The 22,449-nt window shown below is 53.6% G+C and overlaps 3 protein-coding genes across 6 annotated transcripts in view; 1 reads left to right on the forward strand and 2 right to left on the reverse strand.

Moving 5' to 3' along the window:
* Positions 1-6,783, reverse strand: part of NT5C2 (5'-nucleotidase, cytosolic II) — a 62,407-nt gene extending 55,624 nt beyond the window's left edge. The window contains exon 1 of the mRNA XM_064464068.1: positions 6,678-6,783. The gene's annotated coding sequence lies outside the window, so the exon portion shown is untranslated. The remainder of the gene's footprint in view (positions 1-6,677) is intronic.
* A 5,631-nt stretch (positions 6,784-12,414) lies between these two features.
* On the forward strand, positions 12,415-19,124 carry INA (internexin neuronal intermediate filament protein alpha). The gene is made up of 3 exons (XM_064464076.1): positions 12,415-13,363; positions 16,953-17,077; positions 17,666-19,124. Exons 1-3 carry the CDS (start codon positions 12,446-12,448, stop codon positions 17,937-17,939), a joined length of 1,317 nt encoding a protein of 438 aa, XP_064320146.1. The 5' UTR covers positions 12,415-12,445; the 3' UTR covers positions 17,940-19,124.
* The window catches only part of PCGF6 (polycomb group ring finger 6), a 44,430-nt gene continuing 36,363 nt past the window's right edge, over positions 14,383-22,449 (reverse strand). For 3 of the 4 annotated variants that reach the window (XM_064464080.1, XM_064464077.1, XM_064464081.1), the window contains exon 10: positions 18,522-22,220. In XM_064464080.1, the coding sequence (XP_064320150.1) occupies positions 22,071-22,220 (150 nt within the window). In that variant the 3' untranslated portion in view covers positions 18,522-22,070. Of the gene's footprint in view, positions 14,752-18,521; positions 22,221-22,449 lie in introns of those variants that run through there. The other variant, XM_064464079.1, reaches the window with a different exon arrangement.

Genomic DNA, 22,449 nt, shown 5'->3' on the forward strand with positions numbered 1-22,449 from the left:
TTCAGAGGGACCCTGTTCACATGTTTGTACTTCCCTTTCAGCAATGTTTTATTTTCCTTCTTTTAACAAAGGAAAGCAATGTGAAAATGCAGCATCCCAAAACACCAAATGACCCAAAACAGGCACTGCCTTGCTGACCTGCCCTTAATCGTCACTGGTGCATCGACTGATGCTTGCAACATGAAGTGGAAAATGAAATCCTCCTGTCTCAAAATGAAAATGACTCCTGCCTCAGTTTCCAGATAGCAGAACTAACAGATAATTTACCAGTCTGCCTTGCTTCTATGTTAAATTCCTCTTTCCTGCATCACTCAGCCACTTGTATTCAGTGATGGCACAGCTACAAGAATCGAACTGGAAGGGCAGTTTCCAGGGTCAACTTCAAGCTAACTGGTGCTCAGAGCACCTGCAATTTATGTTCAACTGATTCGTTTTTCTTTAAGGAATGAACTCATCCCAACCTAAAACCACTCACAGGGAATAATATTATAAAAGTGGAACTGAACAAGCAATGAAAAAGAAACAATTATGAAGCAGTTATGGGTATCTGTTCTTAAAAGGTCTCAGTGAATACTGCATAGGATGTCAGAAAGGACACAATTGAACCAGGACACTCGGGATCCATTCTTGCAGCCCTTTCCTGTGGCTTCAAAGGCCACATATATCTTTGCATAGTCTTGAAATGGAATTGCTCTGTAATATCCAAAAAAAGGTGACTTGACAAGATCAGAAAGAAACATTTGAAATACCTTTGCCAACATGTTCAGCTCTTCCTTTGGCAGGGGGAAGGTATCTCATATGAAGATGAAGAAAGCAAAGGAAATCAACATCTAAAAAGATTATTTATTTTTAATTGCAACTGGTTCTATTTATTGACTTCCAAAATTACCTAGGCAGCCTATTTTTTACTAGCACTTACTTCTAGATGTTATTATTGGTAATTGCTGTTATGATTACAAAGCACTGGCATAAATCTCACTCGGCACCTCTTTGGGTTTCTGAGGGCAGAACATTCACATGCTCTTCTCTGACCCCATGTTCCTAATTATTTGCTGTGCATGGCTATGTGCAACTGATCACCAACTGAATCAACCCAAACAGCGGAATTCAGCTGGTCTAGAGATTTTGGTATGCTTTATGCTAAACCATCAGGCTTCAATATTTCAAATTTACCTTCCTTTCTAGGTTACTTTAGAAGCCGACTAGAAAGTTTCTGGTTATGTGCCATGGCCAGATGTGCTACATATGATGCAAACGCCAAGAGGAGCACAGTCCAAACAGTAAAGTATGAGTTGATTCTCACCCACGGCTACCATTCTCCAAAGGAGATAAGGAATACTGATTTCAGCAGCAAACACTGCCTGAACAGCTAAACGCTTCCTCCTGAACCCAGCACGCACAGCTGGGGCGCAGCTGTTGCTGCCGCAGCAGTGCAGGCAGCAGCTGCTGCCAGGGGAAAGGCCGCAGCGCACGCAAGGAAGGGGCAACCCGCCCAGAAGGTCCCACAATCCGGATCTGGCCACCACAACTGGCAAAGCTGGACCACCCCAGTTGGAAAGTATTTTGGGGAAGTATACCTTCCTGGAGGGCTCAGTGAGAATTTGCTTCCTGAAAATCTAGCAAGAACATATCTGAAGTGTTTTATGTATTATGCCAATGTTAACAGGGAGGACTACAAGCCTGGGTCAAAGCCAGCTAATCCAAAAGCCTGTTCTTAAGTAAACAGTGGAAAACCGCTCTACTTCAGAGCCTCCTGCAGAAACCTCTACAGGAAATCTCTGTTCTACCCTTTCCTCTGAACCAATTGTGCCAAGCAAAGTTAAAGGATAATCTTGTAGCAAGCATATATGCAAAATAGTAAGTCTTTGTTTGAAAATATCTGGAAGGCATCTGGGAGCTGTGAATATTCTGTAACTAAATTAAGCTAACTTTGGACAGCATAATGACTTCAAGGAACCTTTGTTTTTAAATAGATCACTTGCAATGAGAGGAGCCGGAACGGTAGTTTTAGAGATGGAAACTGTCGTCTTATTTACAGAACAGGTACAACGCAAGCAGTACTAGAGCACATTGTTCCCACACATCTGTTTCTACTAACTTACTTCACTTTGGAGCCACCTTCAAATCTCAAAAGAATCACATCTCCTTGGGCCTCCCTTCTTCCATCCACCTATAGAAGCTGTGCCCACACCTCCTTTAATTTCAAAAGAGAAGCCAACAGGTTGCTCACATCCCAGCATCACTTCTATAGGTATCTCATTACTGTTGACTCCTGCTCCCCGCATTTAATGGGCTCACGCCTTTGCAGAATTTAAAGCAGTTTTAGCTGGTATGATGCACAGGGTAAGAACCCAATTGTTTTCTTGCTTACATGTCAAGAGAAGATAGCATGCAGATAATCACAGTGGGGTTTCCAACCTCCTCAGTTTCATCAGAACTTCATCTCTAATGAAACTACCAAAAAAGGGCTGCTGTGCTGGTAAATCCCGCAGCAGGTATTTGTGCCCAGAGGATGATAGGCTAAGGTCACCAGCAAGCAACAAGTTTAGCCCCCACCATCCTGAACCAGACTTGAAGAAGCGACAGGACTGAGAGGGCTGGCACACAGCCATTCACCACCCATTCACTATGTTTGGGGACCCAACTGTCCGGGAAGTAAGAGCAAATCTGCTTTTGACCTTATAGTAAGGTGTGCACACCGTTACATGTTTGGGTAGCAGTAAGATCTGACACAGACTGCTGTGGGTTCTTTTAGGTCAAATTACTCAGGCTCCCTTCTTGACCTCATGCTGTCATATAAAAAAAACGTGTTTCTCCTAACACAGCTTCATGCAGGCACGTCTCCCAAGCAGCTTTTTCGCCCTGCAAACACATGCATGAGACTTAATGACTACCCTTATGTAGGCAGGTTTAGATTATCAATTGCTCCCAGTGGCTACCTTAAACACCTACGCAATTTTTTCCAGATGTTGCTTAAGGCCTATTTACCGTACATCAAGTTCTATTTATTGTATATGCTGGATTCTCTCTGTGGTTCTGTTAAGAAAGCAGACTCCTGTTAAACATGCTCTCTATGTAGAGTACACAGTCCAAGGTTTTAGGAACTGTTTCAGTTAAGGAGTCCTAACAACTAAAAAGCAAAATACAGCTCATTGCTACGAGCATCATAATCATGGCACATAATAATAATTTCTTTAGTAGCACAAAACAGACATTTTACAGTAGGAAATATTTATATGAATGTGCACTTTGGAGACGCTCAAAGAATAAGATATGCTTCAGCACAGAATAGCCAACTTTTGACGATTCAGATCGTGGCCATTTCAAATATAATTTCAAATGGTATTTGTGCCGCTGCCACTATAAATAAAATTTTAAAAGTAGATGCAGCACAGACAATAAGTGAAGAATCCCCTTGTGCTGACTTGGTAACATATCTCATCCGAAACACGTCCTGAAGAGTGAGACAAGGCTTCCACTCCCAGCATGTTCTGTTCAGTTTTTGGTACTATTATTCTCACTGCTGAAAGAGCCACAGCCTTTTTGTATCAGGACACTCGGTGTTCCTGAGCTACCCCAAGGCAAGGACATGGCCTAGAGCAGGCACTGCGAACTCATCCCAAGGTACATCACTCAGGCTGTCCTCTGCTGACACACAGCGTTGTCCTCAGTTTCCCTTGGGGTACAGCTGAAGCGCCTTGCACTCTTCATGGGTTTACGCTGGATGGCATACGAGTATTTCTTATCCCGAGGCGATTAGTTACTGAGGTGTTCTTTTAAAGGAGTGAAGTGAAGGCACGGCCCTGCCAAACAGCACCCCAGTTCCTATGACAACTTTCCACTGCAGCCTGGCTGGAGACAGTTAATCCACCTTCCCCAGGCCAAGCAGGTTCTACACGGTGACATTACTTCGGGTCATTACAGACCTCTGCAGGATTTTCACCAGTGGCCGAGCAACGGCGGGCTGCATGGCACTGAACCACCCGGATCCCACAACGCCCCCTAATTTCAAAGTTCCTACTAAAGAATGGTTTCGCTGAGTGCGACTGCACAACCCCGCTTTTGTCACTTGCCCAAGATTTTCAAGGGCAGAGCTGCAGTCAGCCCTTCTTCCTGCACCTCCTCGCGAGTCGGTATCTACAGTTTCTGTAGGATTCAAAGGTTGCAGATGATCTCAGTTTGTCCTGGAGCACCGCAAACCTACCCTGCAGCCAGCCCGGGGCCATCCCCAGATAACAGCTCACGCTGCAAGCTAAGCACCCATCTATCAGTTTTTAACTGAAGCATTATTTTATTAAGCTGAACTGCAAATAACAGGTATGATGAGAGCAAATAAACCTATCTGCTTTTTCAATAAGCATCAGTTAAACATCATATTTCAATACCTTGTTTCCCTTTTACTTTGGACACAAAAATAATATACTTGTGTATTTTTAAAGGAAATAAAACACTGCTTTCAACCTTTCCACAAAGGGCACAATACCGCAGTGTTTACCAGTAAACACCACACTAAAGTTTCTGTTTTTTCAAAAAACAAACATTCCCCTGGAATTTAAACAAAAGTCTAGGATAAATATTCCTAGTGATTTTAGAAAGGGTCTATTAACTTTGAATTCAAGCTGTATTAGGAATCAAACATGACAAAAAGTAATAATTCAAGGGGGATTTATCATCATCATCGTTATTATTATTTTTTAAATTGCCTACAAACTGGAAATTTGTTTGGGAAAATTTTGGCTTGCATCTGATTTTTATTATGGTGTATCCTAGAAACAGTGTATAACACTAACGCTACCAGTGCAGATATACTAACAGGCTGTTAATTTCAAACCTCAGCTGAAAACATTTCTCCCATTCTTACAGTTTTTCTCCCCATTTATCTCTGCAATTGTATTTAATTCAATGGAGCACTTTAAATGTAACTCGGTGGTGCATTTTGCCATACAATTTGTTTGAATGATGCTATACAGAGTAACGGTTGTATTGTACTATATAATGAAACTACGTCTATGCTTGAACAAACTCCAACTGCTGTTAATCAAACCAGCAAGTTCCTGAATGATCTTTTGGACTCCGCACTAATGGCAATAGATTATTTTAAACAGCAGCTCTACTCTAAAATATGTTTAGGTTGACACGGGCTGACAAGGACTGTGACAGGCTCCCCGAGCTAAGCCGATCGGTTTGCAAGTAAAACACCAGGGTTTCTCCTCACTGCCAGAACTACAAGTTCAGCACGTGAACTGGAGATTAAAATGTAGCTTTGAGTTTTGTTTCTGGTTTTCAATAAACCACATAGCGTCTGAAAGGACCTGAAAAATCTTCATATTTTTGTTTTACTCACTAGTGACAACCAGGTATATGGATCAATACAACGTATTTCAGTCGCTGGCAAGACATTATCCTGAACTGCCACAGGGGACCGGTTCGATAGGTAACAGGGGGACACTTCTAAGTGGCTACTTAGGAAGTATTTTGCAATCTTTGAGGTTCAATGGAAAATCTGCCAGAGCTAAAAAAAAAAAAACTCTTTTAAAACATCAGCGATTGTGCCTTGGGAGGAATGTTCTCAAGACCTCGCCAGAGAGGATCCTTAGTATCCAGCTTGGCAGCCATCAGACACACCAGCGAGAGAATAAACTTGAGGGTTTCATCACCTCAGTGGTTCCAGGAATGTTTAAAACTGCCTGTGCTACAAGAAACAGTACTGCCCTATTAAGTCATCTAGCCTGTCTGAAACGAATGCAGGTTTGTTTCCGGCATACATTTTGCAACATTATTTTTGGCAGACAAGGCGAGATTAAAAAAAAAAAAAAAGCATAAGAGAAATGTTAGCAAAGCAGTTTTGTGTTGGTTCTGGTTTTATTTATTTATTTGCCGCCTCGCCGCCGCCGTTAGGTTATCAGCTCAAGCCTGATGCAGCGGCATCGCCGAGAGCAACTCCCCCAGAGCGGAGCCGCTGCAGCGGACCCTCGCCCCGACGGCCAGGGCCACCCGCCGCGGCCAGGACCGCCGCTCCCCGCCCGGGGGGCCGGACCCCCTTCCCGGGGCGAGGCTGGCGGGGGCCGCCGGGGCCCCTCCGGTCCACGTGGGACAGAAGGCGGAAACGGAGGCACCGAGTGCCGGCCCCAAACCTCACAACCCCCTTCCCGAGGGCTCCCGCTCCTCACGCCGCACCGCGGGGCGGCCGGGGGGGGAGCGCTCCCCGCAACGAGCCGCCCTGCCCCGGGGAGGGGGCAGCCCCACCGGCGGAGGGGCCCTGCCTGGGGGCGCGGTGGGGAAGGGAGGGGGATCACCCCGCCGGGGGGGGGGGGGGGGGGGCTGCTGTGACCCGGGGGTCGCCCTGCTTGGGACGGGACACGGGACCCGGGGCTGCGGGGGCGCAGCGGCCGGGCAGGGGAGGGGGCCGGGCGGGCCCCGGGGCGCTGCCTCCGAGGGGATCCCCTCACCGGCAGAAGGGGAAGTGCCGCCGGCGGGCGGCCGGGCTCCGCTCGCTGCCCTCCTCTCCCTCCCCTCCGCGGTCCCGGCGGACAGACCCCCGCCTCCCCGCGGGGTGAGCGGCTGAGGGGACCGGGGGGCGCCCCCCCCCCCCCCCAAAGCCCCCCCAGCGGTCCCCGCCGGGCGCGCGCGCACGTCGCGCCCCGCCCCGCCCCCGCGCGCCCGCGCCGCGCTCTCACCTCCCGCCACGCTCGGAAGCACTGCCCCGCACACACTGCCGCAGCGCCGAGCCGGCCGCACTGCGCAGGCGCTCGCCGCGCCACGCCCCGTGCCGCGCTGCGCCACGCCCCTCCCGGCGGCAGGGAGCGGGGCGAGTGTGCGAGGCCGGAGCAAAGCCGCAGAGTGGCGGCGGCCAGGGGCGGCGGCATTGTGACACCCCGCCGGAGAGCCGCACGCACACCCACCCACCCCCCTGCAGCTGGAATTTTGGTTAAAATAGCGCAACTCACTATTGTTTTTTTGAGGAGTGCGTTTGCAGCGTGGGCTGGGACGAGGGGGGCCCGGGTGCACCCCAGCAGCCCTGGGAAGGGTGGTGAGGGGGTCCCGGGGAGCCGCCGCAGGTAGCATGGAGGGTGATGGGAGGGGGCTTATGGGACATTGGCCACGGCGGCAGGAGGAGGGAGGTCCTGCCTGCCCGTCCCCAGCAAAGGTCTGCTGCCACCACCAAGCACAGGCCTGCACCCCCCACACCAGCAGGCACGGCAGTCCACGCAGGAAAGGCTCACGGGGCGGTTGTGTGGAAGGAAGAGTATCCATTGGTCCATTCCCAGCAGAGCCACATGGGCCAGCAACGTCCCAAAAAGTGCTGGGCAAAAAAAACTCCCCAGCAAAACGAGCCTTTTACTGCCAGTTTTTCCTGACCCCGGAGGCCTGGAAGAGACCCCAGCCCCAGCAGGGTCTTGGCCACCTCAGGGTGGTCTGTGGTCCCCGCCAGTGACAAGGGTGATGGCAGTCATCACCTGCCCCAGCTCATCCCAGGCCCGCGCAGCTCTGCCAAGCCGCTGGCACCTGGGTCCCGTCTCCCTTCCCATGCCTCGGGTGGTGGCTGGAGGCCAGGAATGCTTCTCCTCCTCCGGCAGCAGCTTTCCCAGTCCTGCCACTGTGGTGCTTCCTTTATCTCCCCAAGGACGCTTCCCTTGGCTTTCCCTATCACTGTCTGCTCTGCTCCGGGCGATAGGGCACTGCCACCATCCTCTGCAGCATGGGGACATGCCGCCGGGCAGGGTTTTGCCAACTTGGGCACACTTGGCCTGTCGTGGCTCACCAGGCTCTGCAAGACTTGCTCCGTCGCCTTGCCAAGGGGAAGTACCGACTGGCACCAGCCTTTAACACACGCCATTCTGGTTAAAGCAAAGTCCATTTTTGGCACCAAGCCCACAGTGGGGTGGCACTACCTACCTGGGAAGCTCAGCCTGCACCTCCCAATGCCCTGGGACATCTCAGCACCTGCACTGGTCACCCAAGCATGGGCTTTCACCTGGAGATGCATCCATCTGTGTCTAGGAGCTCATTTCCATGCATCCTCATGGTGGGGCCCATCCCAGAATGTGTGTGTGTCTGTCTGTCTGTCTGCATGTCTTTCCAACACATAACCCTAGAAGATGCACTAAAACCAACAAGGATTACTAAAAGTGCAAAACAGCTTTTCTGTGAAGGATAATTAAATAGGCAAAAGTCCTTCAGCCTAAGAAAAAGACTGAGGGGGGTACAGCAGAGGCCTGCAAAATCCAGCATGGGGAGGTGGGGGGGGCAAGAACCATGTCCCAGCTCTTCCACTGTGTCCCACAAGCCAGGGGCATGGAATGAAATCAGCTAGCAGTGACTCTGAAGTGCAAACAAAGATGATGTTTTTTCATACTGCACAGTAGCAAACTGTGGATTACAGAGCACTGTGGCATCCAGGACGTGAACTTGCACAGATTAGATAAGGGCCAGCAAACACAGGGATGTGACTGCTGCCGGGGGAACCCAGAGCTGCAGACAGCCTGAACAAGGAAAACGTAAATCTGCCACTGTCAGAAACAAACTCTTGAGTTAGAGGGACCCAGCACAGCCATTTTCCTATTTTTGTCAGTGTTTTCATGTGTGTGCAATTCAGCAAATACATCCTTCTTTCTTATATATGTGTTTGCCACTTATATATATTTTCTCCCTGATTTTGCTGCCCCTACCCACAGAGCTCTCCCTCCCACAGGGGGTTAGCCTGCCTGTGCCATGGGAGATCTGGCAGCAGCCTCACAGAAGACACTTGGATCTGCCTTTTTCCCACTGCCGGCAAGCATTTCCTTCTCACGTGGCCACTGTGGTGAAGCCGGCTGGCGAAACACCTTCCCAGAGCATTAGTTTAATGGACTGTGCTGGAAACTGGCAGGAAGGTGTGTGTGTCCCGTCACTGTGTGTGCACAGCTCAGAGGACGGCTTTTTCCTCTGAATCATGAGCCCAGGCGGATTGCAGCTCTGGCGATAAATTGTTTAACGAGCCCCATCAGCAGGCGGCTGCTGTGCAGAGGGGATCATGGAGTTTTAAGGACTCCTCCTGCTGTCTCACAGGCACTGATTTTTGAAGCAACTAGGAGGTATGGAAAGGTCTTGGGCAACCCACTGGCTTTCTTTCAGTAGTGCAATTCTTAGCTATGGGACTGTTTTTCTTTAGTTTTCTGCCTGTTTTCTGGCCTGATAAAGATCCCCCTGTGGCCATGTCCCAACAGAGATCCACGGGGTCTCCATAGAGATCCACGAATCAAGGTTTCCTGAGGCTGAATGCAGCCCAGACACTGCCCTAGTTTCAGTTTGTGCCCACTTCCAGCTTGCCATCTCATTTCAGGTCTAACACGCTGGTGTTCAGCTAGCCTCCAGCCTAGAATAGAATAGAATAGAATAGAATAGAATAGAATAGAATAGAATAGAATAGAATAGAATTTGGGGAATTTGGGGAATTTGGGGAATTTGGGGAATTTGGGGAATTTGGGGAATTTGAGGAATTTGGGTCTGGGTCTTTCAGGGACTTCCTTCCGGTCTGCCAGGACATGGCTCCTTCTCCAGGGTGTGGCCACGCTGTATCCCTCTCTCTCACTGGGAGGGCTGTACAGGTCTGTTGGCCAAGTCAGCCCCCAAGAGCCAGGTCAGGGGCTCAAGGGGCTCACAAGGGAATCGCATTTGGGTGCCAGCCACCTGGGATGGGGGACCTGCTGCAGCTGCCTGGAACACAGGAACGCCCTCAGGACTGGCAGCTTATGCTGAGCTGAATCCCTAGGTCTCAGCCACCCTTTGCTCCTCTGAAAGAAGCAACCCGAGCTGGAGTGACATCCTTGTTCTGTGTGACAGCAGTGTTTACTATCATTAATTGACTCCAACTCCTTGTGCTCATTCAGCTACAAGGTCCCAGCAGTCACAACAGCAACCAGCTCAGGTCCAACCTGTTTCATGCAGTCTCCTTCCCTCTGTGTAGAAAGACCCCAGGACACCTCAACCCATTGGCAGGTAAAGGGATTCTATTCCAGGGTCTTTCCACATGGATGTCAGCAGTCTCTGCAGAGACCCTTACATTTTTTCTGTTGGAGGAGACTGTGACACTCCTACTCCGCTGTTAGACTACATATATATGGCAGTGCTAAAACAGCACAAGGATGGAGGCCAGGGTAGGCTGCACTCCACTTTTCCAAGACAAAAGAGAACCAGAACAGCCTTGACCACCAGTAGTAATCATGACAGCAAAGTCATCAAAACAATGCCACACACAAAACTTAGACCTGGTAACTTCTCACTTATTTGATCAGTTATTGCCAGTAGCAGAAACCTGACTTAGGATATTGTAATGCAAAGCAATGGATGACAAAGAAGTGGTAAAATGCACTTGTGTGTGAGGAGCATGTGAAAGACCTGAAAAACACCCCAGACCAAGGAGAGGATTGCAGCATCAGCAGTGTGAGCCAAGCAGCCCGGGACAGGTGCCATGCTCCAGGACAGCTGGCAGACTCGTGTGGGCTGAAGCGGTCTGCCTTGGCCTGCTCGGCCACCAAAATGTAGGGTACTCAGAAAATAAAAGTGGTGTAGCCTCACAGTCACTGACCTAAAATGGGCTTCAGGAAAACTGAGTCCTTCCAGGAAAAATACCTGTGAGCAGATCTGAATCCTGGAAAAACAAGGCTCAAGCCAAGTCTCTTGCCCAAGTGTGTCTCTTTCCTTTGTCTCTACTGACCAACATTCCTCATTCCTCCTATGCCCTATGAGACAGACGGACAGGACTAAGGTGGGGTATATACATGTGGGTTGATCCTATCACCAATCCCTGACTGCAGGCCTTAGAACCAGCCTGCTCCCACAGCAGGGCAGTGCTCCACCTTGGGCTGGGCTCACCTCACCCCAAGTGAAAGGGATGTTTCCCCCATGGGCTTTCTGCCCCAGGCAGTGCCCTTCTAAGCATGGCTGCAGGGATGCGGGCTCCTGTGCACTCCAGCCAGGGTTGCTGCCACGCTTGCAAGGCCTCCTCCTGAGCTGCTGTTATGATTAACTTCTGACCCCAACGAGATGTGAATTCCAGCACCATTTCTCCCAAATTGGCTGGTCCCTTTGAAACAGTGACAGCTTGTTTGGAAGTCTCAGCTCTCTCCAGTGCCATCCCTGGCTTGCTCATCCTCCCCACCCATCTGCTGGACTTCCCTCATGCTGTCCCCTGGTCACCTGTGAGGAGAAATGGGGACAAGCGGAGTAGAGGAACTGGGCATCAAGTGCAGAGCTCAGTGGCGCAGAGGTGTAGAGCAGGAGGCAGGATCTGATTGCACATTTCACCATGTTCCTCACACCTGGATCACAGTTACTTTAAGCTGTTTTTCCATCTCACAGCCACACTTTGTGCTCCTGTTCCAAGAGACTAGTCACTTCCCACTGGTCTCCTGGCAGGTCCTGTCATGAGATGCCATGTTCCTGGGCATGGTGCTTGGCCTGGAGCGGGATGTGAGTGTCCCCTCCCCAACAGCTCTGCAGCCGTGGGTACTCCCAACAAACCTCTGCCATTGGGAAGGCCCAGTCCACTTGCGTGGACAGGAGAGAAACTGAAGTGGCTCTTTCAGTTCCTGGGAAACAACCTGGAGGTAAAATCCTCCCCCATGTCCCCTGCAGCATGGCTGGACCAAAGATGAGTCTCTGTCCTGGGCACCCCTTCCTCCAGGCATGTCCCCACCTCTGCACCCACCCCGCACCCCAACTGCCCGCTGCCCCATCCTGTGGAGAGCCCACGCTGCTGTAGACACCCCTGACCCTGTCAGAGGAGAGGGGCTGGGACCAGTCCCATGGGACACCTTCACCCCAGGCACAGGCACAGAGCACGGGTTCCCTTCAGCATCCGTGGGGACGGCTGGGGATACCCCAGCAGCAGTGAGATACGTGTGTGTCTGTGTGTCTGCCTGCCTGTCTCTCCACCTGCCCGTTTCTGCATGCTTCCTTCTGTGTTTCTGCTTCTCCTTGCCGGTACATCTGCGTGTGCATCTGCGTGCATCTCTGCACGTCTGCTGGTCCCTTTGTCTGCCTGGCTCTGAGCATGTGTACATGTACGTCTTACTGCGATGGTGCCTGCCCCTTTCCGCGTGCCTGTGCGTCCGTCTCTTTGCGTGTGTGTGACCTTGACCGCCCGCCCGTATACGTTGCTGTGCTTTCAGTGTCCGTGTGTCCGTCCGTCCCCACATCCATCCATCCATCTGTCCTGCCCCGTGCCCCGGCCGCCGCCGCGGCCCTTCAGCACCGCCGGCGCACGGACAGCTCCCGCCGCCTCCTACCGCAGCGGCCCCGGGGACGCCCCGCGCCCCGCGCATCGCAATGCGCCCCGAGCACCGCGCCCCGCACCGCGCCCCCTCCCCGCCGGAGCGCCCCGCCCCGCTCCGCACCGCACCGCACCGCGCCCCGCCCCGCCGTACATAAGCGCCGCCGCCGCCGCCGGTGCTGCTCCGCCGCCATGAGCTACAGCGCGGAGCCGGCGGCGCCGGCCGCCTCCTTCCGCCGCCTCTTCGCGGAGGCCCCGCGGCGCCCCGAGGGGGCTGCGGGCCGGCGGGCGCGCCCGGGCGCGGAGCCGGGGCCGGGGCGGGAGCGGGGCAGCGAGAAGGAGCAGCTGCGGGGCCTCAACGAGCGCTTCGCCGGCTACATCGAGCGTGTGCGGGCGCTGGAGGAGCGCAACCGGGCGCTGGCGGCGGAGCTGGCGGCGCTGCGGCAGCGCTCGGCCGAGCCCCGCCGGCTGGGCCGGCTGCTGGGCGGGGAGCTGCGGGCCCTGCGCGCCCGCCTGGAGGAGGCGCACGGGGAGCGGGCGCAGGCGGCGCTGGAGCGGGCGCGCCTGGCCGAGGAGACGCAGCGGTTGCGGGCGCGGTGCGAGGAGGAGGCGCGGGGCCGCGCCGAGGCGGAGCAGGCGCTGCGCTCCCGGCAGCAGGCGGCCGAGGGGGCCGCCCGCGCCCGCACCGAGCTGGAGCGGCGGGCGGCGGCGCTGCGGGAGGAGCTGGCGGAGCTCCGCAGCGCCCACGCCGAGCAGCTGGCCCAGCTGGGCGCAGCGCTCCGTGCCGCCGCGCCCCCGGCCCCGGCCCCGGCGGGGCGGCCCGACCTGGCGGCGGCGTTGCGGGAGCTGCGCGCCCAGTACGAGGCGCTGGCGACCCGCAATCTGCAGGCGGCCGAAGACTGGTACCGCGCCCGCTGCGCCCGCCTCCATGAGCGGGCGGCCCGCAGCCAGGAGGCCGTCCGTGCCAGCCGCCGGGAGGCCGGCGAGTGCCGCCGCCAGCTCCAGGCCCGCCTCGCCGAGATGGAGAGCCTGCGCGGCGCCCACCAGTCCCTGGAGAGGCAGCTGCAGGAGCTGGAGGAGCGGCACAGCGCCGAGGCCGCCGGCCTGCAGGTGAGCCGGGCGGCGCCGGGAACCGTCACCGTCCCCTCAAGGCCCGCGCAGGGTCCCCGGCACCGGGCGGCGCCGGGCAGCTCCGCCCCGGCGCTCGGTACGGCGCGGCACCGAGCATCCTCCTCCCCTGCAGCCTGCCCCGGCACCTCATTCCAGCGAGCTCCCCCAGTGCGGTGTAGCACCGGGCATCTTCATCCCACGCAATCCCGCCGGCGCGGTGCAGCACCGGCGCTTCCGACCCGGCACTCTCCCTCCCCCGGGCCTGTGCAGCGCCCAGCATCTCCACTGCATGCAAAACCCTGCAGCGCGGCCGCTCCCGCAGTATCGTGCAGCACTGGGCACCCGGCCCGGTGCGGTGCCCCCCCGCACGGCGCCGCGCTCGGCGCCCCCGCTGCCCCGTGCTGTGCTGCACTGCGCGCCACAGCCCCCTCCGGGCGCCAGCGCTCTGCGGCACCAAACCCAGCCGTGCCGGGGCAGTGCCCGCGCAGCGTTGCGCAGTGCCAGGCATCGCTGCAGCCTTCCTCCCCGCCTCGGCATAGGTCCTCTCTGCCCTGCACAGCAAGTCTTCCACCGGGGCACTGCCCGCTGCTTTCACCTTTTATCCATAGGCAGAACTCCAGAAAGTAGGTTTCAGGGAGACAGGGAGGGCCAGGACACTCCCCCCCACCCTTCCCTCAGGGGACAAAGATCTCCCTGCATGCGGCAGTGGTGTTTGGGGCATTGCCCCGTCCCTGCTCTGTCCCTCAAGGGTCAGCTCCAGAATTGCCCACACGTTCCCCATCGTTGTGGGTAATTCCTCGAAGCCATCTGCCCAGGCTTGGCCCCTCACCCTGTGGCCGGGCCCTTGGCACCTGCACTGCAGAAATCGGAGCTCCGCAAACATTAAGGCTGAATTTGCAGCCAGATGCTGGCATCTCTTCTGTCCGTGGAAAGGCTCACATGGGGCGGACATTAAGCTCTCCATATCTCTCATTCCATTACTGCAGTATTACCACATTTTCTTGCTACAGGGAAATGTTTATGACTTAGAACAATCTCAGGATTTATTTTATTATATTACATGGCCATTAAATGATCTGTGGTTTCTAAATCCAGCTGTTTCCTTCTAAATACTGAAACAACGGCCTTATATCATGCCTGAAGGGCGTTGTCGTTTCACACCCAAGTAATGCCTTATCATTTTCAAGGCCAAATTTTGCCAGGTTCTCTAGAATTTGTGACTGTAGCTCCAAGCTGCTTGCAGTATTCCAGAATAGTTGAGGTTGTCTTCGACAAATATTGTGGAAATGGGCAATATGTGATATTTCCTGTAGCGGGTGAAAGGATTACACACATTAATCTTCTTAAATAGTCTTGATGCCACGTGAAAGAGGGATTCCAGGAACAACCTATCAATTGGGAAAAAGAAAAATAATGCAACTGGATTAAACAGCTCCATAATTGAAATTACTTTAGCAACAGCGCAGCAACTTTTTCCTACAAGACGCTCAGGATCTGCTTTAAGTGTGGTAATACTCAGTGGTCTTTTGGACAATGTACATGTGTAGCAGCTAACTAATCTCCCTGGCTACAACCAGTGTAAAAGGATGGAAATCTGTCTCAAAAGAGAATATTCCTATTGTTTGAGCTTTTAAAATGTTCCTGTAGGCTGCTAACGCAGGGACATGTCTTTATATTTTTAGGCTATCCAGTCAAATCTGAAACAGTATGTGAGAGCTTTCAGTTAGGGGAAAGGTTTGCAGTGGTGTGGGAAGGGGGGTTTATTCAACCAGCTGGTAGAGCTGGGGTGTGGAAGAAAGGTACAGACAGGGAAACAAGGATAACCCATTTTTAAAGAGTGTTTTGTTCATGCGAGGTGCAGGCAGTGGGAACGGGGCGGTAGGCACGGAGGGTCAGAGCAGCAAGAGTGGGGCTGTCCCAGGGTAGAGTTACCCCAAGTCCCTCCCTCCATCTTGTCACGGCTCGCTGCAGCAGCAGTCTGGCTGCATTGGAGCAGAGATTTTAATCTGCATTGCAGCAGCATCCGTCCACGTCCTGGAGCTTTTCAGTGTCCCAGTGGTCTACCTGAACCCTTCCCATCGCCCAGTCCCACCTCAGAGGCACAGCTCCTTGCAGTTTTTTGCTGCGGCAGATGATCAGGGCAGGACAGGTCAAGGCAGAGACGCCAAGAACAGCCTGTAAATGTCCCGTAAGGCAGGCTATGTCCAGCTACCTTGACTGTGAGATGCCCCGTGCCATGTTCAGGATGAGCTGGCACTGCTTCTCTGAGGGTCCTAGCTCAGACTGGGTTCATTGCATCAGGCTCACTGCATCTCGTGGCTGTCTCTGCACTGTACACAAGGACAGTTATGCAGGACACGAAGGACGGGATGAGATGGGCATGATGACAGGGACAAGAAGGAGATGATGTGGCAGGACAAAGCTTGTTTGCTGGAACAGAGGAGCTAGAAGCAGTCGCAAAGGCCTGGCTGTGGGAGGGGGTGTGGGAGCACAGATGTTGGCAGTGGCCACTGCAGGGCTTTGCAGGCAGGGCTGCACCGTCAGTTAAATGCAAACTGCTTACTCATTCCTGCTCCAAATCCTGCTCCTCTGGTGGCACAGTGGGGCAGGTGGCAGCGGGAAACCATCTGATTGGGAAGATCCCTATAGGAGTGGGTTTCACTGATTTCAGACTGCTGCTTACATACCTAAGCAGCATGCGCATGAGGGAGAAAACCAGAGCTGCTAGTTTTCTGACAAAAAAATATAGAAAAAAAATATTTGTCCTCTTTGTTAGCAGGAGATCTGGCCTTGGAATCCTCCGCATTGCAGGTAGAACTGGATGTAGCAGCTGTGGCAGGGCAAAGCTGATGGGAAGGGTGCTAGAAGGACGTCGTCGTCCAGCTGAGCACCTGGCTCTCGCAGGGCAGGGCCCTGGCTCTATAACACCTGCAAATCCCTGCATTCAGGGCCCATCAGCCTGGGGCTCTGAGGCATTTTCTGGGGAAGGAGTCAGCCTTCCCCTCCTGGAGCCAGCTCTTCCCTCCTGCCCCAGCAGCACCAACTCTCCCTCCACCACCCCAGACACATGTCCCAACCCTTGCTAAGCCACCCGGATGCAGACTGCAGCGCTCCAGCCATGGGCTGCTGCAGTGCTGGGTGCTCTTGCTTGTCCTGCTGAGCTACTGCCCCTGCTTTGATGATATTTAAGCCCAAAACATCCCATCCCTCCCCAACAGCCCTGCCCTTCCCTTCACCTTCTCCTTCTCTCTGCTGCAGCTTGCCTCATCCCTAAAGGACAGGGAGCTCCACCACCATGTGCTGTTTGCTCCCCTGTCTCACAGGCCCTGCTGCAGATGGGAAACTATATAAATCCATCAATGTTTAAAGGCTCCCCTCTCTGCACACACTCTCAATCCGTGCCCAGTGCTCTGTCAGCTTCTCCATCCCTGTGAACAGGAGACTTCATGATCCCAAGCTCCTGCTGGGATGTGCCATCGCGGATCAACTGCCCATTGCAGCCTCCCTGTCTCCACAATGAGCAGAGCAGAAAACCTGCAGGAGAGGTCCCTGCTCCAAAACATGTTCCTGAGTGTCCTTGCCTTTGCAGGACACCATCGGGCAGCTGGAGGATGACCTGCGAAACACCAAAAATGAGATGGCTCGGCACTTGAGGGAGTACCAAGACCTGCTTAACGTCAAGATGGCACTTGATATTGAGATAGCTGCCTACAGGTAAGGCTGCTCTGACCCCGTTCTGCCCAGATGCCTCCCAACCCTACCAGGCTGGGGTATTTTCAAGGGCCCAGAAAATATCTGGGTACACACTCAAAGAGCAACACCATCGCGTTGGTCATCTCCCCTGCCCATACCTGCCATGCTCCTGCCCAGGGAGCAGCCGTGGCTCCACGTCATGCCTTGATCTGGTGGCTTTGAGCCATGTCCCCCAGCCATCTCAAAATCAGAGGTTTTTAATGGGGACATTTGGGGTTGGAAACTTGTCTCTCTTGCAAAGTCAAAGTAGATGCAAAAGGCAGACCCCCTCTGGTTTGGGGTTTGATTTTCCTGGGTTTTCTGCAGGGAGAGGAGGGAGCTGGTCTCATGTACCCCATATTGCAAGTACTCCAAAAATGATTGACCAAAGCATATGATTTTGAACCCGTTTCATGGTGCAGTGTGACCTGAGCCAGTGTCCACTGCAGGCTGGGGTGATGGCCTGAAGTACTCGGACCTGCTTGCAGGTCAAGGCACACCCTCAGGCTTTACAGATGTTTTGTGTGAGATGTCCCAAGACTAACCTCTTTCCTTGTGATGTGCTTGCAGGAAGCTGCTGGAGGGAGAGGAGAACCTCTTCAGCACGGGAAATGTCGGCCTTTCGGCACTCAATCCCCTCCCCAACCCCAGTTACTCCTTCCAGCCAAGAGGCTTTAGTTCCTCTGCTCTGTCCTTCAAGGAGAAAGAACAAGGAGAGGTTATTAAAATGACCTCTAAAATATCGTCCAGCAGGGCTGAGATGATTGAGGGGACCATAACCTCTGCCAAGAAAAGAGGGAGATTAAACCTGCATGAAGGAATCATTGCGAATGCAAAAATGTAACCGTCAGGACCCCGTCTGTTTTGCATTTGAGGGGGAACAGTCTCCACTTGGCCTTAAATTGCCCCTTGGGGCACAAAGCCGCTCTGGACTTGCAGGAAGCCCCCCTTGAAAACATATAACCCCCTGGGGACAGCGACCTGGGGCTGGCTTCCTTGTGGGTCCCACCATGCGGAGGCCAAGCTTGGCACATTGCTCCCTTTTAAATGGGGCGGAGGTGCAGGCAGGTAGCTAGATGCATGTTGGTCATTGTTGTGGTGGCACAGTGGACTTGTAGCACCCACCATTCCTCCCTCCCTCCTCCCGCTGCAGGCGAGGGGGAGCTGGCCGGGACTGCCGCTTAACCAGCTGTCTGGGGAGGGAGGATGAGGGAATCAACTCAACACGTTTGCTACAACTAGTTTCAAGGCTACAGACCTTCAACTACTATCCAAATCCACGTATAGCTAAACTCTTCCCCACTCCTCAAGCTGTAGCCGTCCACTTTTAACCTCTGAAGCACAGAAATAACCATACTGGACTGTAACCACACCTGATGTCTGGTCTATGAGCCACTTATATTTTAAACTATAAGGAATGTTCCTCTTTTTTTTTTTTCTTTTTTTTTTAATCCTGCCAACTCTGGTTTCCAGCAGCATTAGTCCAGCCAGGCATGTGGGTTTGCTAGCAGCAGGCACAGGACAGGGAACTGGTGCATCAGAAGTGAAGGCACCACCACCCTGTGGGGCACAGCACCTTGTCTGGTGCTGCTGGCTCTGAAACGTCAGGGCCTGCAGGGCCTCTTGTTCAGCTGCACGGTTGTCACTGAAAACCCCACGCTCACGTTAGCATTGTGCCCCAGCCAGCACTGGGAAGCTGCAGGACTCCCAAATACCAGCCCACAAAGCATCCTCGTCTCCGCTCTATCTCTTCTGACGTGTGCCAAATTTTATCTAGGATTTACAACCATAGGTTTCCTTCAATGCCTTAAAATTGCCAGCAATCGCTTTTGCAAGAGCCGGAGACTCCGCGTGTGCGTGTGTTGCGTGTCAGTGCCCTGGCAAGGTTATCATCACGAGACCTTACTGCCCTCGCGGTGGTGCCAGAGTAGTTCCTGGAACCAGCAAATCGTTTGCTCGCACTATTTTCTCTTCTATAGTAAGGCACAAGTTAATAATTAAAAAGAAAGAAATAGTTATGTGGATCAAACTGAGCTGTTTTGTCATCTTTGCTGCTGCTTCACCTCAGGAACACACCTCAGTGTCTGGCTCACAGCCAGTTCAGTCTCCAGCACTCCCTCCAGTCCCCTGCAAAGGGCTTGGGTGCAGCTGCCAAACTCCACTGCTGGGGCTGCAATGCAAGGCTGGTCCCACTAATGGCAGTGGGACATGTCTAGCTCTCACCTCCAGGTGCCTGTCGTGGTGGCCCTGCTTTGTAGAAGAGTTCATGGCTGGCTGGCTGAGGGAACAAGGTCTCACATGGCTGAGCGCACCCTCGTTGGCCCAGAAAATGGACTCTGAGGCTTTGATTTGCATCACACCCCTGACAGTTTGGTCCTAACATACCTGCAATTTCTCCTCCACCCTGCCTGCATGCTCAGGGGTTAAAAATAGCCTCTTTGTTTGCTTCATAAGTGAAGATAAAGCAATTTACACAATAACACATGGAAGATGGAGGGTGCACCCACCTCCCAAGTAAACCCAGGAGTCAAAGGTGCCTGCAGAGCTGCTGTGACCAGTGCTGGCTTATATTCAGAAGGTGCCCCCACGCTGCCTGAGATGTGCCTGTAGAGGGGCACATGGGAGGGCAGTGGGGCATGGGAAGAGCAAAGGCAATAGGCCCTGCCAGCACCACGCTGTCCTATTGCCTTCTCGTTCCTGCCTCGTCATGGCAATCTGCCCCAGAGCCCCAGGGACAGTGTGACAGTCACAGGCTTCTCTGCCAGCATTGCAGGCCAGGAGCAGCACGGCTGCTTCCCTTGACCCTGCCACACCAATAACCTTGGGGACAATGCCCTGGCAAGGCTGCTCACTGTGGAGTAATGCAGCCCTGGGGTGGGCAAAGCAAGGGGCACCTTTTGGAGGCAGGGGAGGGGGCTCAGTGCATGGCTGGAGCAGCGCATCCCACTGGCACCAGCAGCCCCCAGCAAAACAGTGTGGAGCAACTTGGGGTGCTTAGGCAGAGCTGGATGGTGGGGGGCAGCACCTGCAGAGTTAAGTCCAGAGCATTGGACCAACCTTCAAACATCTCTCGGCTCAGCTGCCAGTTAGGAAATGCAAACAGCACTTCATCCAAACCATAGGGCAAATAAAAGGCAGATGTGACCGTGCAGCTAATGTAATATATTCTAAACCTCAAATACCCTCCAGCGCTGCTTTTTTTCTGTCCCTTGAGTATAAGCAGCCTGACCTGTCCTTTATTCCTGGCTCAAGCCTCCGCTGGGATTCCTGCTTGCTCAGCTGGCTGGATGCTAGCAATGAAGCCGGGAATTTTACTTCAGTGATATCGATGCAGAGGGCTGCAGTCACGGAGGAGGACAAAGGAGTCAGAGGGAGGATGAGGTGCTGTTTTGGGAACTGGATCCTAACCAGAATTAGCTCTTTGCAAGGGCCAGCTCCAGAGATATCCTGCATTTCTGGAGCTCTGCAGTGATTTGGTGCCGACTCATGGTGTTAAGCTTCATGGCAGGGAGGCAGCAGGCAGGGAAAGGATCTGGGCATTTAGGATACACCAGAAAGGACCAGGCTTGAGTTTACATTACATTATGGGTTTGTTGGCCCCTGGGCTGGGCTCTGTCCCTGTGATCTTACAGGGTCTGAGCTGCCAAGCTTTAATTACCCTGATAGCAGCAAGTTACTAATCCCACAAATGCTGTCCCGGGACTTGAGGATGAGTGAGAGCCCTTGCAGGAGGGGGACATGCTGCTTTCCTGAAGGACGGAGCCTCACTGGGCAACCAGTGCTGCCCCAGCTCTGCAGTAGGCTCCCAGTTATTCATGTCCAGCCTCTGGCCACACCACCTGTGCTGCAGGGACCATGGAGGAAAGCTGGTCCTCCAGCAGAGTCCTCTGCAAGCACAGAACCAGGGAGAGCTGCTGGCCATGACACCCAGAAAACCCAACCCTTTCAAACCCCATCCTGCAAGCCTCCATTAGCCCTTTGGTAAGTCCCTTTGCAGAAAGTGTAGTCCCACAAGGGAGCCTTTGCAGGAGATTCATCCCTCATTGCAGTCTCTCGCAGCAGCAAATGCACTGGGAGCAGGAGTCCCTGGGGACTGTTGCCCAGGACACACTGGGACCGTACCCTGCAGGCACACACGGAGAAGGCAGCCAAGGGCTCCGGTGTGCCGGTGCAGACACAGCCCCTGGGGACAGCTTGCTCTGGCCATGTCCTGGTGCTCACAGTTTGGCTGCAGGATCAGAGAAGGGACCGCCTAACACCCAACCAAGGTGTGCTGAGCCCCATCTGCTCCACTCCTGTGGGCCCCCCAGGGGCCACCACAGGGCAAGAGGGCTGAGGTCCCCACAGAATGCATGGTGACGTGGCCAGGAGGGCTTGTGCCCTCACTTCTTCCCCTAAGGAAGACCCATGCCCTCACTCTCCTGGTCTTTAGGAGGAGAATGAAGACAGCAGAGAGGGATGAGCCCAGCTCAGCATGTTATCAGCGCTGACCTCCAGCCATTTCCATCCAGGCCTCCTTTTCTATTGCCATCTTTTCTTCAGGGTGACTCCCTCCACCTGCCTGCTTATATGCGCCAGAAGGCTTCTCCAGCAAAGCACTAAGCTCAAACAAGGCAATAAATCCTCCTTTGTGGTCCCATCTTTCTTACTGGGTTAAACACCAAGGCTGTCAGGGGAAAGGAATGAGTCACACTGCAGATGCTTAAAGATTTATACCCCTGCAGAGCCTCGACCTCTCAGATAAAAGGCAGTGGACACCGACTGCACCATCAGCTCAGGGAGAAGTAAGAGCATGGCCATTTATCCATGATGCTGTGTTGCCTTCACCTTTATTCTGGGGAGAACTCCAGCCTCCACACAGGCGTGCAAGCTCCCATGACAGGGCTGGTGGGTTGTTTTTTTTCCTGGACGGAGATGCTGGCCCATGCACCATGCAGCTGTGCTTTGGGGCTGCCCAACACTGCTTATTTCGTTGTCACATAGGTGAGATGGGACAGTCTATGGAGCCTGGGATGTTGGCTGGGGCATGACTGGGCAACACCCCTGCTGCTCCAGTGATGGAAGAGCCTTGTTCCCATTGTGATCCTGGAACCAAGGGTCCTTCCTTCAGCTCCACCAGAAGTTCCTGCAATAATAGTTTGTGCTGAGATGTACTGCTCCTTAAAAACAGAGAGAGTCGCTGCACGCAGAGAAGTTTTGCTAATAATGCTTGTCCAGATGCTAGAATTCATTAAAGAGTAAGCCAAAGAAAAAGCAGCCAAAGAAACCCCCCCACCCCCACATTTTCCTTTGGCAGGAATGCAAACATCTCCTTTTCTACACTGAGGAAGAACCCTGACATCCAGCAAGAAGGA

Source organism: Phalacrocorax carbo, chromosome 12 (assembly GCF_963921805.1).
Source record: "Phalacrocorax carbo chromosome 12, bPhaCar2.1, whole genome shotgun sequence".
NCBI lineage: Eukaryota > Metazoa > Chordata > Aves > Suliformes > Phalacrocoracidae > Phalacrocorax > Phalacrocorax carbo.